The sequence below is a fragment of the Mastigoproctus giganteus genome, chromosome 6 (genome assembly GCF_048544385.1).
Source record: "Mastigoproctus giganteus isolate SK-2022 chromosome 6, ASM4854438v1, whole genome shotgun sequence".
Taxonomy (NCBI): Eukaryota; Metazoa; Arthropoda; class Arachnida; order Uropygi; family Thelyphonidae; genus Mastigoproctus; species Mastigoproctus giganteus.
In genome coordinates, this window is record NC_143580.1 from 208,403,759 (window position 1) to 208,421,357 (window position 17,599).

Here is a 17,599-nt window from a genome sequence, read left to right on the forward strand (position 1 = left end):
CTGGTGGGTATGGACTCCTCTATTTAATTTTTGGATTATATTTACATGGTGGTAGCGTGACGAATTGCTGACGCTGCGTCCGTAATGCCATCTGTAGCCTAATTTGTTTCTATATATACTGTATTCAGTTCAACTATTGTTTTATCAGTGGTATGGTTTAGCCATACGAGTACTTGCAGCGCCTCCGTAGCCAGGTTAGCAGGAGCAGCAGTGCATAGCACACGCTTCTTGATTAGACCGGGGTTCGAGCCCGTGACTACCAAATACGGAGGATGCGGAAAGGTCAGGGATTGACCACCGCATATCCCATATCCCCGGAGTAATATGGCCTTAGTTGCTAATGCTCCTAAAAAACCAATTAACAAACAAACACACAGTACTTGGCTTCCTGTCTAATTATTACTTTTCACTGCATAAGGACCACTGATATGCAAATCTATTGTATCGGCGGTTTGGTCTTAGTATCATTCCGTCGCTGCATGGATTTGTTTAGCGTTCGAAATGCAGTGATTCCCTGACTATTATTGGCCTCGTGGTCCTCCGTCGAGATGGGGCATAATGGTTAGTCTATATTATTTTATTATTTTATTATTTTTAGTTCATTTGGTCACGTATTGTTGGTAGTTCACGTTTCCAGCTTAGTGAGATTTCAAATAATTCGGAAACGGGTGCCATCAGAAGGGCGCCGCTAAATTTCATTTTATTTGGCTTGTATTTTCTAAATTATAATAGGCACATTGCTTCAACAGTACCCTTTTCTTCTTTATTTTCTTCCCCCCTATTTTTCTTTCATTTCATTTCTTTTTATTTTATTTTATTGGTTAAGTTCATTATTCGCTGTACTGGTTTGCCATGCTACTGGCATATACAGTGTATATATACATATTTTGTTAACCGCAACATGTAGTGGTTTGTGCTTTTCTGCCGCCATTGATGTTTGCTTTGCTACTATTTTTTCTTATTTATTTTTAATTTTACCCCACTTGAATTTTTAGATTTTATATACACCGATCAGCCAAAACATTATGACCAGCGAGTTGTTATGCACATCGAAGCAAATTCAGGGTGAACTACGGCGCGTGCGCGGGTCGCGACACGGTATAAAAAAACACCCGATACCGAGCGCCGTTAATCAGTGTTACTCTTGTTCTTCAGGTGGGAAAGGCAGCGGACTTAAGCGAGTTGACAAAGGCCAAACTGTAATGGCCATACGACCATTATTGAAGAAACCATTTCCGGTCGGTCCACCAACCCTCACTGGAAACCCACGAACCGCCGCCGAGGTTGGACGATCACGGCTCATCGATGGTTGAGGTGAGCGATGGCTCTCCCGGAGGGTTCGTGGCAACAGAAGGGCGATTGTGGCGCAACTCGCCGGTAATTGGAATGCTGGTGACGGGAGTAATGTGTCACAACACAGTACGTCGAACCCTGCTGAAAATGGGATTGCGTAGCCGCATGCTGCCCCAAGTGCTGATGCTAACCACCGTTCACCGGTGAAAGCGCCTGCAATGGGCACGCGAGCATCGAAACTGGACCTTGAGTGATTGGAAGAAGGTAGTCTGGCCCGATGTATCACGTATCCTGTTGCACCAGGTGGACGGCTGGGTATTTGCATCGTTTACTTGGGGAAGTGATGGCACCTGGATACACCACCAGCTTTTATCAAACAAGCTGGTGGTTGTGGTGTCATGCTTTGGGCAATGTTCTGCTGGGATACCCTGGGTCCAGTCGTCCATGCGCTGGGCACTTTGACGTCTACCATCTACCTAAACACCATCAAATGGCCAGAGAAACGATACACAATACGATACTTACAAGATCCACACACTTTTAAATCTCTGGCCTTCCCAGTGAACTGGTACACCCACAACCAAAGCAACGCGGAGATGGGGGAAACCCCTGGTGCCATTTAACAGTAAACACACTCTACCTAAACATCATCGCTGACGAGGAACACCCTTTCATGGCAACGGTCTTCTCCTCTGGCGGTGCCGTCTTTCAGCAGGATAAAGCGCCATGCTACACCGCCCGGATTGTTCGAGACTGGTTCGCGGAACTGAGGAAGACTTCCAGGTACTGCCCTTGCCTCCAAATTCCCCAGATATCAGTCCCATCGAGCATCTGTGGTTTGTGTTGGAACAGCAACTCCGATCTGTGGCGTCTCAATCACGGACCTTACAGGAGTTAAAGGATCTCCTGGTTACGTGTTGGTACCAGATACCACAAGACATTTAGAAATCTTGTAGTGTCCATGCCTCGCCGGGTACGAGCTGTTTTGGCTGCACGTAGAGGACCAACATCTTATTAGGTAGGTGGCCATAATATTTTGGCTCATCGGTGTATATAATAGCAGTAAGTAAGGAGTGGAGAGCGATTGGAGTAAATATGAAGATAATAATAGGTATGGATCAGGGACACTGCTTATGCAAACGTGCTGTACAACCGTAATGTATAAATAGAGGTGTATAGGTTATACATTTTGGTTGTATGGTGCGTTTGCATAAAGCAGTGTCCAAGGCAACAAAAGCTAAACCTCACAATGCAAGGAAAACAAATTATGAGAGAGAGAAAAAATCAATGGGTGATGATGATAAAGTAAGAATTTACATTGTATTATATTAAAACTGCTTTTTTGTCCCTCTTCTGTTAACTATTTTATACTTTTTTTTTTATCGCCTCTTCTATCTATTAACTACCGATACTCTTTTTATCTTTCTTTCTTTCCTCACCCTTTATTATTATTATATATACATGTATTTTATTTATTATTATATATATATATTTTTTTTGTCACTAGTTTTCCCAACACATTTAAACATTCATGTAATCGAACCTCCCAAATCTAGCACCGCCCATTTCCGGCTTAGTTCTAGGATTCATTATTCATCATAGCAACGCTTTAGATGTGATTTTGGATGGAGATTTCACTTCATAACCTAAGTTATTACTGCGCTTCAACTATGACAAGATATTTGTTTCGTCATGGAATCGTTCAGTTGTTATATGTGAACATAATTCACGACTCATTGATAATGAGCAATTCAGAAAACACGTTAACATGTTTAGTGAATGTTTTTAGAAATTTTAGAATGTCTTTTTTAAATAACATCGACAATGAAACTTTCATCCAATTGTATTTGCCCATAATTTGCCCAGACTGGCAACCAATACACCATTTCTAGGGCTCAGTTCTACATAAATCTGGAAGTCACCCCATGGAAACAACAGATTGTGGCAGCAAACCTTCTTACACTTGCCAGACTAATCACAAGACGACTCGACACCCCTGACATCACTGATTTAATAAAAACTCCACGCCCTGCCGGAAGGAATCAAATGGACCCAAGGCTCCCACTCACAATCAGCTTGAACAACCTGAAAGGATTGAGACGCATGTTCCCAGGAAACACGGTAGATTTGATGAACAATCTAGCCATCGACCTGGATAGATTCTGCGAACAGCATTCATACAGACGTCAGAAACTAAAGAACACATATGCAAACATACACTTATGAGACGCCACCACAATGCATCCCGTTAAAGATAGGTGAAGCCATCACTGGTCCTCTCTTACTTAGAATGGACTACTCCAAAGACGCCTGGCTGCACTATTACGTTCAAGATTGAAGAATTGAAGAGATACCACGTGTAACAACCGGTGGAGGACTGCCTCATTTCATTATATTTTGTATATTTCCCTCATGCTTATGTAATTTATAACAATTTTGAGAAAATAATATCCCTTTAATTCTTTTAATTATGTAAAATAATAAACACTAAGTTCTGTACCTGTCGGGTTAAGCATACATGGGCCCCATGTAACCGCCAGGCACATGTCCCTGTCTTAACCTCTGTGTGTAATATCACCCCCCTAGCTTCTAGCTGTCCAGGGGGTGGCTCTTTGGCAGAGCAATAAACAGATTTAATAATAATAATAATAATAATTATGTTCCCTAAAAGATAAGTTAAGTGGCCCAGAGAATTTAGGGTTTTCAAAAACGTAAACGCAAGTCCTTAATTACGGAAAAGGTTTTACAGTATTGCCATCGAGACTCGATACAATCGCTTCGACTTCGGCGAAACGAGTGTGTGTCAAACTTTTCCTTTCCAAAATACACTGAGTGATCACTGAATTATGACCACCTACCTAATACTTCGTAGGTTCTCCTTTTTCCCTCAGTATAGCAGCTATCCGACGTGGCATTGATCCAACGCCGACCGGGCTAGCCGAGTGGGTAAAGTACCTGCCCGGCAACCCAAAGGTCGCGGGTTCGATTCCCGCCTCGGGCTTGGATCAAAGTACTGCAAAAACCTTGGGAGGTGCAATATGGCCACAGAAGCCGATGCGCCAACAACTACCAAAAAAAAAAAAAAAAAAAATTGATCCAACAAGATGTCGGGAGGTATGGCCAACCTAGCTTGTGTAATGCGGCCAGTAATGGAGGTGATTGATGTATCCACACGCCTGATATGACTTTCCATAATGTCCCACAAGTGCTCTATGGGATTGATATCGGGGGGGGGGGGAGAGTTCGGAGGCCAATCGATATGCTGGAAGTCAGAACTGTGTTCCTCAAACCATTCCTGCACAAGTGCCCGATGGCTCGGCGCATTGTCATCTTGGAAGACATCATCGCCATTCGGGAAAAAGTGTAACATAGTGGGGTGTACACAGCCAGCAAGCAGTTGACAATAGCGGAGATCACTGATACGTTGTTCCACATTTTTTTTTTTTAATGAAAATCCCAAACATGAAAGGTATCAAACCCTATAGTACTTAGTACCATGCATGGGTTGAAGGAGAAGTATGGGGGGGGGGATGCCGGAAACTGTGCTCTAGAGACTAAACATGCACTAGGGTTCCAAGTTCCTGCCAGTGAAACATGCCCCACACCATACAGTCGCCTTCACCGGCCTGCACTTTTGATGCCATGCCTGATGGATGAAGAGCCTCATGTTGTTGACGCCAAATACGTACACGACCATCCACAGTGTGGAGTAAATACCTGATTCATCTGACCAGCACACCTTCCAGCTTTCATGCTCTACACCTGGCGAGTATTTTACACCGATGAACCTTGGTTAGAAGAGGATGCCGTAGGGGTCGTCTGCTAGTATAGCCCTTGCGTGCAACGCATGGTCATGCTAGATATTGTTCCGGGTTGGCTCATGTTGTATTGGGTAGTCAACTCTCCAACAGTGCGCCTGTTTGCCTGTACGAGTCGTCGGACCCGGTGCTTACCTCTAACATCAACCTTTCACTGACCTTTGCAGTTTTGCCATCGTGTGTTGGTTGACCATTTTGACGCCAGCCCTGGTACATTTTAACTACGGCGGCTCTCGAATACCCCCATCAGTTCAGTCGTTTGAGAAATCGAGGCACCATCTCGTCGAGCTCCCACAATCTGTCCTTTATCAAAGTCCGATAAATCCTTCCTTTTACCCATCACGGTCAGAATTTTACTACCTACTGAACCACTGACACCTTATCTATGCTATGTATTCGACTAACTGTGCACTCTCGTACCTCACGTGGTAGACGAGTCGCATTCAGTTTTCATTGGGGTAGTCATAATTCAGTGATCACTCAGTGTATATTATACACAGCATATTTTGAAAGAAAAATTATTTATTTTTACTGTACTGTATTCTTTTTAAAGGTTTGATATTTCTGTTTTTCTAAAAAGCAAACAGTTAGCCTGGATATTTTTAAATTAATAAATGTTCACTGTATAGACTTATTTTTTCTCTTCCCCTCTCCTCTATTCTTGTCCTGTGTTTTGTGTGTGTGTGTTTTCTGGCGATGTGATAAATTGCCAGGGTGATATTTGGGTTAGGAGTAGAGGTTTTATTATTATTTTATTTTGTTCCTATTCACCCTGGTTTTCGTTATTATTATTACTGTATTTATTTATTTATTTATTATTATTATTTATTTATTTTCTTTTGTGTTTGCTGGCACTAGTTAAGTAACTAAGTGCGGGATTGTGGACCAGGATGATGTCTCTCCCCCCCTTTTTTTTTCGCCTTTTTTTTAAAAATTATTATTTTCTCCTCTGCACACAGGAGTAGGAGGCTTTGATTCCTGAATGCCTGTGCGGGGAGGAGTGATTTATTTTTTATTTATATACATATATAGTTATTATAGTAAAAGTATATGTATTATATAGATGCTGAACATTATCTAAACATAACAGTATACAGTGCGCCTTAATGCCAAAATAACTTATAAAGACTAAGATAGCCTGTGTAGGTCTACAATGCTACATCCTGGAAATAAACATACAATTAGTGATAATAATCATTATTGTATTATATATTATCACTAATTATATGTTTATTTCCAGGGTATGGCATTGTAGACCTACACAGGCTATCTTAGTCTTTATAAGTTATTTTGGCATTAAGGCCCACTTATGTTTATGTTATGTTTAGATACATGTTCAGTACCTATATAATACATATTATACTTTTTACTATAATAACTAGATTACAGACAGATGTAATGTTCAATCTACTATTGATGGCATTAATCTGATCTGGCACAACTTTTACCCCTATTTTATGTGTGTGTTTATATGTTTATATATATATATATATATATATATATAGTATGTATGTATGTATGTATGTATGTATGTTTTTATTTTATTTAATTTAATTATTTTTTATTTTATTTTATTTTTTTTTTTTTGGCGCCTGGGCAACTTGGGGGCGGGATTGCCGGCATCCCCTGGTCTAGCACTTTTACCAGAGCACAGAGTAGTAAGATGCATCACAAATTAAGTTGGCCACCCCTGATATACAGGAATTTTGCTAGCAGTTATAAGGGGGTGATTTTTCCTTTGTATAAGGCAATGGTCAGGCCACACCTTGAGTACTCTATACTAACCCCGGGGGCTCACATCTGGTGAGTATGGGCTTGGCACACCCAGGGTCCTGAACTGGATATCATCATTCTTCTCTTTCTTGGTGATTCCCTTCTACTTTTGACTCTCCCTCTCTCTCTGTCAGGGTTACTCGGGAACTTTTTTTTTTTTTTTTCCTGGTGCAGCATAAGCCTCAGGCTTCCTTGCATCATATGGATAATAATAATAATAATTACTCCCATCGCCACGAGTATGAGACCCTTGAACTAACGCGGCGATTAAAATGCATAGAGTACTAACGCGCATGCCCATTGCTAAAAAAAAAAAAAAAGCTGTTACTGTATTTGAAAAGATTAGTGTTCGTTGAGCACAGCAAGTTCATTTTTCATAGCGTTTTTGGTTACCGTTATAATTATTTGTGTTTTTTTATTTTTATTGTGTAATTGTTTGTGACATCATGAACAGGAAGAAGTCTTACTTATGTAAAAAATTTGGAGTGCTATTTTTTTTTATTGCACCGTTTTCCGAAGGAATATTTAAGGTAATTTATCATAATTGATAGAACCAGGAAATAACCTGTGTTTATATATATATATATATATATTAGAACCCGAAGCTCAAGTATATATATACTTTTATTTTCTTTCATATCATCATTACATTAAATTATAGTTATATATATATATATATATATATATATATATATATATATATATTACAGGACAGTTCATGTGATGATATTACTATTTCAAATTACAGAAGACTACCATGTAATTAAGATATCTTTCATGTGTAAAGTGTTTTCAGGTTCAACGGCATCAGGGGTTTGTCCCATCTCCCCGTTTGTAAATATGTAATGAGAAACTTCATAAATTAAAGAATTTGAATTATAAAGTGTCTGTCTTTTTTGTGTGTTGTGATGTCAATTGATATAAACAGTTGAGGGAATTGTTTTGTAATTTTTTTTTTTTTTTTTTGGCTGATCCTGCATAAGCTCATACACTTGCTTTCTTGCATCACATGCCACTACTACTATTAGTCAGTGACCAGATGTAGATTTATGGAGTTAAGGTCAAATAACTAATGATTTCAAATATAATGGCCAGACATAGGCTAAAATGCAGCCTAGAAGGAGATTAATATGTGACAGTACTTTGCCAGTTACAATAGACATTAATAAATAAAGAATTTTATATACACACTAGTGGGTTCAGGTGGATGATAATAAAAGGTTTCAGCACAGTGAGACAGGGGCACTGGTCTTACTGTAATGAAACCTGCTATTATTCATACTACATATTTTATATGTAGTATGAATTTTTACATAGAATTTTATATACATACTACTGGATTCACCTGAATCCAGTAGTATGTATATAAAATTCTTTATTTATTAATGTCTATTGTAACTGGCGCACATGAGTGGCATATTAATCTCCTTCTAGGCTGCATTTTAGTCAGTGCCTGTCCATTATGTTATTAAAACCATTCAAAATATTTTAAAATAATTATTGAATTTTAATGTATATATTATAATTTATTCATTTAAATATATATGTGAAAAAAGAAATAAACTAACATATGTATACTTTAGAAATGAATTTAATGTATTCTTATACATTAAATTCATTTCTAAGGAATAAAAAAAAGAGGGGAAAAAAAGTAGATTTGACCAAATGATGAAGAAAACGGCTTCATTTAATACTACTACACGGCTATCATAATCATTAAATAATGTTAGCCGTTATCTCTACCTATGTTAATATTTCCTTATTCTTCCGTCTTTTATAGCTTTTTTTTTTTTTTTTTTTTTGTATTGGAACAATAATTAATTATGAATATGTTATACTAATAATCGGTGATTCGATATATTGTCCATTGCAATAACAAAACTTTGTAGAAAATTCTCCACGAACTTTTCGCAGCGTTCCGGCCTGTTTCTAGGGGTTCAATACTGGCACCGCCACTTTCTATGCGTTTTAACATTATCGCTTATGAGTGTCCACTTCGTATCTTACTACTCTGTGTGCGAGAATTTTGCGCAGTCAGCACACAGTATAGTAGACCCGGGCCCAGCTCCACGTTCATAAGGACGGGCATCAAGTAGCAGTTATCCTAGGTGACGACTGGTGGCTGAGTGGCCTGTGTATAACATAAACTCCGTGATATTAGGTGGATTTGGACAAATGTCTAGGGGACTATAATAATGTACTGTATTCTGCAATATTTATTTTTCTTTGTATTATGCTACTGTGAACGCTGAGTTGCAGTAATGAACAGTAAATATTTTTAACGGCTATTTTCTGACTGTAATATGGCCACCTGAAAATTCCAAGGTCCAGCAAGGATCGGGTCTTAACAATGCCGAATCTGTGAGGTTCGCTGAAGAACTAATGAAAACTGCATCAATGTTTTATATGTAACAAAATGGGGAAAAAAAAGTTTATTTAGCTGTTTCTTCTGCATTCCGTGTTTTGAATCCAACAGGTTTTTCTGTAGTTTCAATATTTTGGCAGAAGTTAGGGAGGTTTATGTTTTAGCGACGTTTACATGTCGCAATATTTACATGTCGACATTTACTATATAAATGTGTACCAGTACTCTTATACACACAATTTTTTTTCTTCTATAATGTATCGTTTACAGAAGCAATACTGGTAGTTACGTTTGCTTTGGAATTGAAAATGTCTTTGAGGGGTGGAGCCCACACTCCACGCCCTCTTGTTTAGTTTTTGGCAGTATGCTTTACAGAGAATTGAGAGCTTGAATATCACAGCCACCTTATGAATTCCTCGTGCTTGTGTGTCTCCAACTTTTGTGTAATTTTGTTTGGGGTGGGTGGTTGGGGTTGCGTGAATCTCAGTTTGTAGCATAATGTCATCAGAGAAAAAGATTGTGGACTTGTCTCGCTTTCACAAATGGAACTACTGTAAGTAATGCTCTGGAGAGAACTATCTTGAACTCCAGCGATCTTTCTCGAAGTTACTTAACGATTAGTCGCAAGGAGAATAGTTCTGTCGGGTAACAGGTCTGTTATGAAACCATAATATGACGCTTTGTATGCAACTTCCAGGTCGACTTATGTAATGGCAAACTCTGCCTTGGCTTCTAGTGCTCTGAGATTGGCACTGCTTATAGATGTTTAATTCGTGATTGTGGGTCTTCCGTGAACGCCATAGTGAATCTGTTGGGGTTTCTGGGCGTGATAAGATTGGTTAATGGTCGAGAGTAGTGTCTTCATGAGTTTAGATGAGTGAGTGATTGGCCTGAATTGTTTAATGAGAGTGGAAGATTGATATTTAGGACAGTTTCACATCATATTTGTTCCAGAGAGGAGGAAAGTAGTGCTCTTTCAAGATTCGGCCAAATTGATAGTAATGGGTCAATAATGAATGTGCTGAGGCATTCTATCATGAAATGTGGCAGTAGATAAGGTTGTTCTGTTGCGGAGGCCGGTTATCTATTTATAGCCGTTATGAGCTGCATCTCTGGTGATGCGAATGGTGGCTAGCATAACATTTGGAATGTTGTTACAAGTAAATTGCTTAGATGAGTCGAGGCTGCAGGGTTCCAGAACCATGCAATGTGGTCCATCCACAGTTCAAGGTCCAGGGTTTTAGGAATTCCTGTAAATTCAGTATCGTAAAACAGTTTGGGGTTTTGCATTGATATGCATTTTAGGAGGCCTCCGTAGCCTAGTGGTCAGGAGCGGGAGTGCAGTAGCACATACTCCTTGAGTAGACTGGGGTTGAAGCCCCTGATTTCTAAATATGGTCGATCTGCCAACCTGCACTGGACCAGCGCGGCAGTATGGTCCATTTCCCTCAACATGAATTGTTGAGGAGGCCTCCATTCTGCAGTGGGTTGATAATGGCTGCAGTTTATGTATTTTAATTGCAAGCCGATTGCTGGTAGTGCTCTGGAGAAGACAATCCGATTTTGTGCAATGCTCGACTCTTTCCATGTCTTATACAATTTTTATTATTTTTATTTTTTGGAAGCTTTTATTTTATGCAGGTTCCCACTATGCTTTTGAACGGGAGTGATTCTGACAGTCTTTGTCACTCGATAACTTGCGATGGTTGGAATCAAACTGGTCCACCATTAATTCGAGATTGCACTTATTGATAGCTTCCCAGGGGATAGAGGATGCGGACCATTAAATATCTTACCGACCTTGAATGTCAGTCACTGATCATCCGAATCAGCTGGAACCTCTCCCTAATCACATGCTCTCATCTGCTTTTCACCTCTTTCTTCAGACTAAAAATAAAAACTGGACAGTAACAACTTAACAATAAGTAGTGGAGACCCAGCTGCCGCTTGTTACATGACTACACAGGAGCAAGAATTGAGTTTGACTGACAGTCGGAATATAGGAGAAATTAAGAGATAATGAGACAGGCATAAAACATTGCTACTGCTGCACACACACACACACACACACAAAATCCAAAACACAATTTATATTAGGTAGGTCGGTTATCCCAGTACCCAGGATGAGAATTAATGGTTAATTGTAACATCTGTCTGTATATGGACAGCCTTTCATAGGATTTGTGAGAATCTGCTGAGCTATTATTTTCGTAAATTTACAACTTTTCATAAACAAAGAAATAAATACTGTACTCTTGTTTTGGTTGATATTTTGTTCCAGTATAACCACTAAGGCAGTTAGTTTGAGTTTTAATTTTGCAAAACTCTACTTAAGATTTTTCTTTAAGGTACAGAAACTTGTCTCCAACAGAAACCTGAAGTTTGGGGTTCGTTGTGTTGTGAAATCGCATTTGTTTTATAATTCTCTTACAGTGTTATAAATATGCAAGTGTTGATAGCAACCGTACTTCCAAGTCGCTACGGTCACTAGGCAACCACTCTACGGTTATCGCACGTGTGTTCTTGCTTGAACTCAATCGATGCAGGAACCTAGTCGACCAATGATGAACGTTTCTACTCTAACCCGTAGCGAAGCTGTTGCGCTGTGGTGTAGGAAACAGCGCCATAGTCTCGTATTCTTTTCGTGTATTTTGTAGCCTTTTTGTATATTAGTTGTTTTTTTTTCCATGTGGTTTCGTGCTCTTGTGATGTGCATTAGATAACCACGATGCCAAAAGTAATTTTCAGTAAATTCTGTTATATGGTGGTGTACTTTCGCATTCGTTTCTAACACTTCTAGATAATCTTTTTCTCAAAACCTGATGTGTGTTTGTGAATATTGAACACCGCCCTGTTGATAATTTAAAGGATCGCAGCCATGGTATTTGAATATTAAGAGACCAAATATGCGTCGAACACGTCGCAATCAAATGTAAGTTTCGCTTTTATTTAAAAAAAAAAAAAAAAAAAAAACCAACCACCTTAACTATGCAGAAATTAGTTAACGGCACGAGCAGACAAATTACGAAGTGCTTGGTGATGGTTGATGCGCTGGCAAATGCATCGAATTGTGGGAGTGTTAAAGTGCGAGAATTCTACTTTCGTTTGATAACATGACAGAACGGGAAAAAGAAGAAACAACAACAAAATACACGAGACATTATAAATATTTTTATGTCGTACCTTATGAATTTCTCTGGCACGTAAGATTTAAATAAGAATATAAACGTGGTTATTTTGACTCCCCCCCTGTCCTACAAGTGATACTTTTCGTTGCTGCTAGAGTATTTATCGTAATGACTAATGAGTTTAATTAGATGTACTGAATATTTTGTTTTCAGATGGTTAGAATCTGGTGGAACATCCATTATGGCAAAATTATCAAAGAAGTTACTAATGGAGTTTCTTACATTTTTAGCGCCGATTACATCAGCCTATGCGAATGTTCATGCATATAGGATGCGCACATTTTAGAAACAAGTAAACAAATAAATGAACATGTTTATATATGAAAAATTATTTTATTTTCTGTTAAAAGCAATAAAGTTTAATTCTGACAAGCTACAACTTTCTGTAGGGACTTAACTACGATGTCGAGTTTGTTTATTTATTGGGAGCATTAGCAACTAAGGCCATATTGCTATATGTCATTCCCTGACCTTTCCGCATCCGGTTTTCACGGGTTCGAACCCCGGTATAATCAAGAAGCGTATGCTACGCACTGCTGCTCCTGCCCACTTGGCTACGGTGGCGGCACGATATCGAGTAAATGAACACAAACTTTAATGTTCTGCGAATAGATAAGTATCATTTTGGAAATATTTACAAAATGATAGGATATAGATTTTGATATATTTATTTCTTTTTATATTAAGAAACTTGCGAATTGTAAAAATATGCTTTTAATAGCAGCAATGAATGTAATTAAATTTTTAAATATCTGATATGAAAGTTTTAATACTGTCTATTGCTGCTATTAAAAGCTGGAATTTGATACCTCGCTGTTTTTCTGGGGGGATGGATGAATAGTCGCAAACAAGGGGACTTCCCAACCTTTGAAAGGGTTTGGCGAACCGTAGCCTAGTGGTCAGGTGCACAGATAGTACACGTTCCTTGAGTGATTGGGGTTCAAGCCCGTGACTGCTGAATACGGTGCTGTTTCTTGTATTCTGTGTATCTTGTAAACTCCTCTGACCGTTTGGTCGTCCCGGAGTATAAACAGAAAATTTATTTATTTACTAATAGCCCTTGTTACGCAGGGCCGATCTTAGGCCTAGGCAAACTAGGAATGTGCCTAGGTCTCATACTTTGAGGGGCCCCATAAATGGCAATGGACACAGCCAAAATCGGCCATATCCAGTAGTGTAACAATGAGCATGAGTGCTAGGTGTTCCAAATAAAATTTACTTTCAAATTGTAATGTAGCTTCTAGTGAAAATGTGCATGCCGCTGATATGTCAGAATTGTATATATTTCTTTAAAAAATATATGCAGCTTTATTTGCTTTGCATTTTTATATTGATTGTGTAATCCTAATTTTGCGAGGGCCCTTATGCCCTATTTTTTAAAAAAAAAATTAAAGTAGGGCCTCCGGAAAATATTACTAGGGACCAAATACTCTGAAGATAGGCCATGTTCATAATAAACATTTTTACAGGGGCCCCAAAAAACTTTTGCCTAGGGCCTGCATATCCTCAAGATGGGCCCTGCTTAGACGGAACCCTTGAACAAAGGCGATAGTTGGGGGTGTGCAAAAAATAAATAGCATATTCACTAATGCTGATCGAACAAACCTTACATTGTGTAGGTAGTCAGTATGGCTGCTGCTTCATGGATAGTAGTTAATTCTTGTTTTTTTTTTTTTTTTTTTATGTTTAAAAAAATTACATGAATAATGAATTTGTTCACATAAGTTATTGATTAATAAAAAAATATGCAAAATTAGTAATAATGATCTGTTACCTTTATATGTGATTATGCTCCAGCCCTGTTTTCCTGTGATATTTCTGACTTGAGATATTAAGTACAATAATCAATAGATTAGTCATAACAGCCCTGTGCAGTGGCCATTGTGCTCACCTGATTTCATACCCTTAGATTATTTTTTTGCGAGGTTGCATGAAATACATGGTTTATTCTACATATATTATCATGAAAGATGAACTGAGAAATTGCATTTCAGAAGCTACTGAAACCATTAAGAAATAATCCTGAAATGTAAGACATGTCAGGGAATTATAAATTCATTCAAGCTGGATATTACATTGAATATAATGGAGAAACAGCTGCATAGGAAGTCTATCTAGTACTGATTGGTAGTAGTTATTTTATGATAACTGAAAGTTAGCTGGAAGAGAAATTGTTGAAATTGGAAGTGAACAAAACAGCAAATTATATTCAAATAAAGTGAGCAAATTATATTCAAAGAAGTAGCAGTAGTTAAACCTTCTAATGATCTCATTATTAAACCATGATAATGAGATCATTCTTAGATTCTGGAGAAGTCCCTACAAATTGGAAGGAGCAAATGTGTCTTCTGTTCTCAAGGGCATTTCAAAGGGTGAAGTGGGAACTACAGGCTTTTGATCTCTGTGCCAGAGAAAATAATGGATGCAGTAGTTAAAGAAGTAATGCAAGATCATCTTCATTGGAATGGAGCCATAAGCAATCACAGCACCGATTTGTTAAAAAGAGAAGTTAATTTGTTAGAAGGTTCAAATTAATCATGCTTGATTAATTTGATTTGCTACTAAGGTCCTCACAAAGAACTAGATGCAAAGAACCCTTCCTTCTACTGTTTACGTATGTAAAGTAGTAGGATTTGGTGCTTTTCTTTGCATTCTTTGGAGTCTTGTGATCTGTTTTAGCTTGCCTAACCTCCTTTGACTTGATTGTAGACTAATTTATATATACTGTTTATATATGTAGGTATCTTTATCAGCAGATAATTTATATGCATCCCATACATTTTCTTTTTCTGCCACGAGTCTCATCAGTTCATCTTGCATCCATTTAAGTCTGTGCCTTGAACTGTATCTCTTAGTTAGTGTTTGTTGTTGTTTGTTATTTGGTTTTTAGGAGCATTAGCAACTAAGGCCATATTGCTCGGGATATGCGGTGGTCATTCCCTGACCTTTCCACATCCTCCGTATTTGGTGGTGACGGGCTCGAACCCCGGTCTAATCAAGAAGTGTGTGTGCTACGCACTGCTGCTCCTTCCCACGTGGCTACGGAGGCACCTTTAGTTAGTGTAAAAAGCCTCATAGCTTATATGGTAATGTCTCCTTAATGCTTCTCATTTAGAATTATCTGTTGGTAATTTCATCCTTTAGTTCCACTGCACAGAATATAAAAACTGTCGGGAACTGATATAGTCACATTTACAAAAGCAAAAGCCCTTTCCCTTAACCCTTGATGGTAGTTACATCTTTAAATAAATTTCCCATTAATATATTGTGATCACAGCCATCTAGTGGATCATTGCTATCTAGTGGATTATCTGCAGATTCTTAATGTATGAAGTGTCACTGCTGATAATCACATTTTTTCCCTTATTACTTTCCCTTGTTGTTTCTCTAACATGCTGATATAGAAAACACTCATCTATTAAATCCATTAAAGGCTTGCTACTGTGTGAGTGATCGATCTGCAAAGTCCATTCAAATATCTGGAAAGTTAGGCCTGCATTATAAGATGTTCTGATTTAATGCCCACTCTATATGTCTGTACAGTTGGTCATTACAGTCATTAGGTCTGTAACACACTCCTACCCTTATTTTTGCTTTCCCACTGCTTATATTACACCAGACTGACACAACGTTGCACTGGCGATCCATATCAAATGAATGCACTTCCTTAGATTTTATATGCTTAACTGAGCATAGCACCCTCCTGTCCTTTCTGTACACATTGTACTTCCCATATTCAAATTCTGCATCCATTATGTCTGAATGATACTACATCTTCGATATCCCTATAATGCCCACAATTTTTGACATAACCTGTAATTAATTCAAATTTATTTACTATACTCCTAGCATCTCCTCCTCCCAGGCTAGCCGTTTTCTGGCTCACCTAACACACTGCTCAACAGTCTCAGGAAATATTCTACACAATTTCTATTAAAGACATAGAATGTCTTAAATAGAATACTAAATACATATAATCTATTTCTATGTATCCAATCCCTATAGAAACAAGTCTCTCCTGTTCAAACCATGCTAAGAAATATTCTACCCCATGATCCTTGCACACACACACTCTCTCCAGTCCCAAATTGATTAACAAAGTTCTCATCTTGTATTCCCTCTCATTGTGTTTAGGTAGTATAGGAGACACCATTGGTTTCAGCTCTAACTCCTGACATTTTCTCAGCATTGCTCTGTACTTGTAAATTAAATCCTCAGATCTTCTGCTCTTAATATCATTAGTGCCAAAGTGTATAAAAGTATCACCTTTAGTACCTCTGGAAGATGATAGCTGTCCTATACTGTCATCTGCTTTAGCCCTTGCAGAAATAGTAGTAGTAGTAATGGAGGTATGTGATGCAGCAAGAAAGTAAGTGTTATGAGCTCATAGCATCAGCCAAAAAAAAAAAAAAAAAGTTTCACACATCTCTTCCCTCAAAAAGTTTGACCAGTTCCTCCTTGAATTTATTTAAGCTATCAACTTCTACAATGATAGATGGAAGTTTGTTCCAGCAATTAACCACCTGCTGGCTAAAGGCAAATTTCTGCACATCTCTTCTACAACTGTCTTTCCTCAATTTGAATTTATGCCCCCTCGGGTTCGTAATCTGAGCAAGCTGAAAAATCCCATCAACATTGAGCTTGCTCAAACCATTCAAGGCCTTATTTACCTCACAGGTGCCTAGTGTCTAGCTGCTGCAATTTGCAGAACTTAAGCCTTTCTTGGTAAGAGGACCCCTTTGTTCTCCTCACCAATCTTGTTGCCCTTCTCTGTACATGCTCAAGCAACTCAACATCCTTCATAAAATGAGTCTTCCAGACCTGTACTCAAGGCGTGGCCTGATCATTGCCTTATACAAAGGGATAATTACCTCCTTTTCCCTACTAGTAAAATTCCTGTATATTATTAACAATATCCCGTGACCAGCTCTGACAACTTGTCTGCATTGCTCAGAAAACTTCATATCTGACTGCACAATTACCCCCAGATATTTTTCATTTTCTACCAACACACACAGTTGATACTTTTCTGTGGGATTACTTCTACCCATTTGCAGCACTTTGCATTTGTTAATGTTAAATACCCTAGTCCTGTTCCATCTCTTTGCACAGTATATTTCCCTGACAATTGAGTCACAAACTTTAGCTACTAAGAATAAGTA

General features: G+C 38.4%; 1 protein-coding gene across 4 annotated transcripts in view; it reads left to right on the forward strand.

Moving 5' to 3' along the window:
• The window catches only part of LOC150084913 (poly [ADP-ribose] polymerase tankyrase-like), a 1,170,388-nt gene that overhangs the window by 85,729 nt on the left and 1,067,060 nt on the right, over window positions 1–17,599 (forward strand). For 2 of the 4 annotated variants that reach the window (XM_090376701.1, XM_090376703.1), the window contains exon 1: window positions 11,966–12,181. The exons of the other annotated variants lie outside the window; for them this stretch is intronic. In XM_090376701.1, the coding sequence (XP_090232827.1) occupies window positions 12,156–12,181 (26 nt within the window). In that variant the 5' untranslated portion in view covers window positions 11,966–12,155. Of the gene's footprint in view, window positions 1–11,965; window positions 12,182–17,599 lie in introns of those variants that run through there. 4 annotated transcript variants of the gene reach the window in all.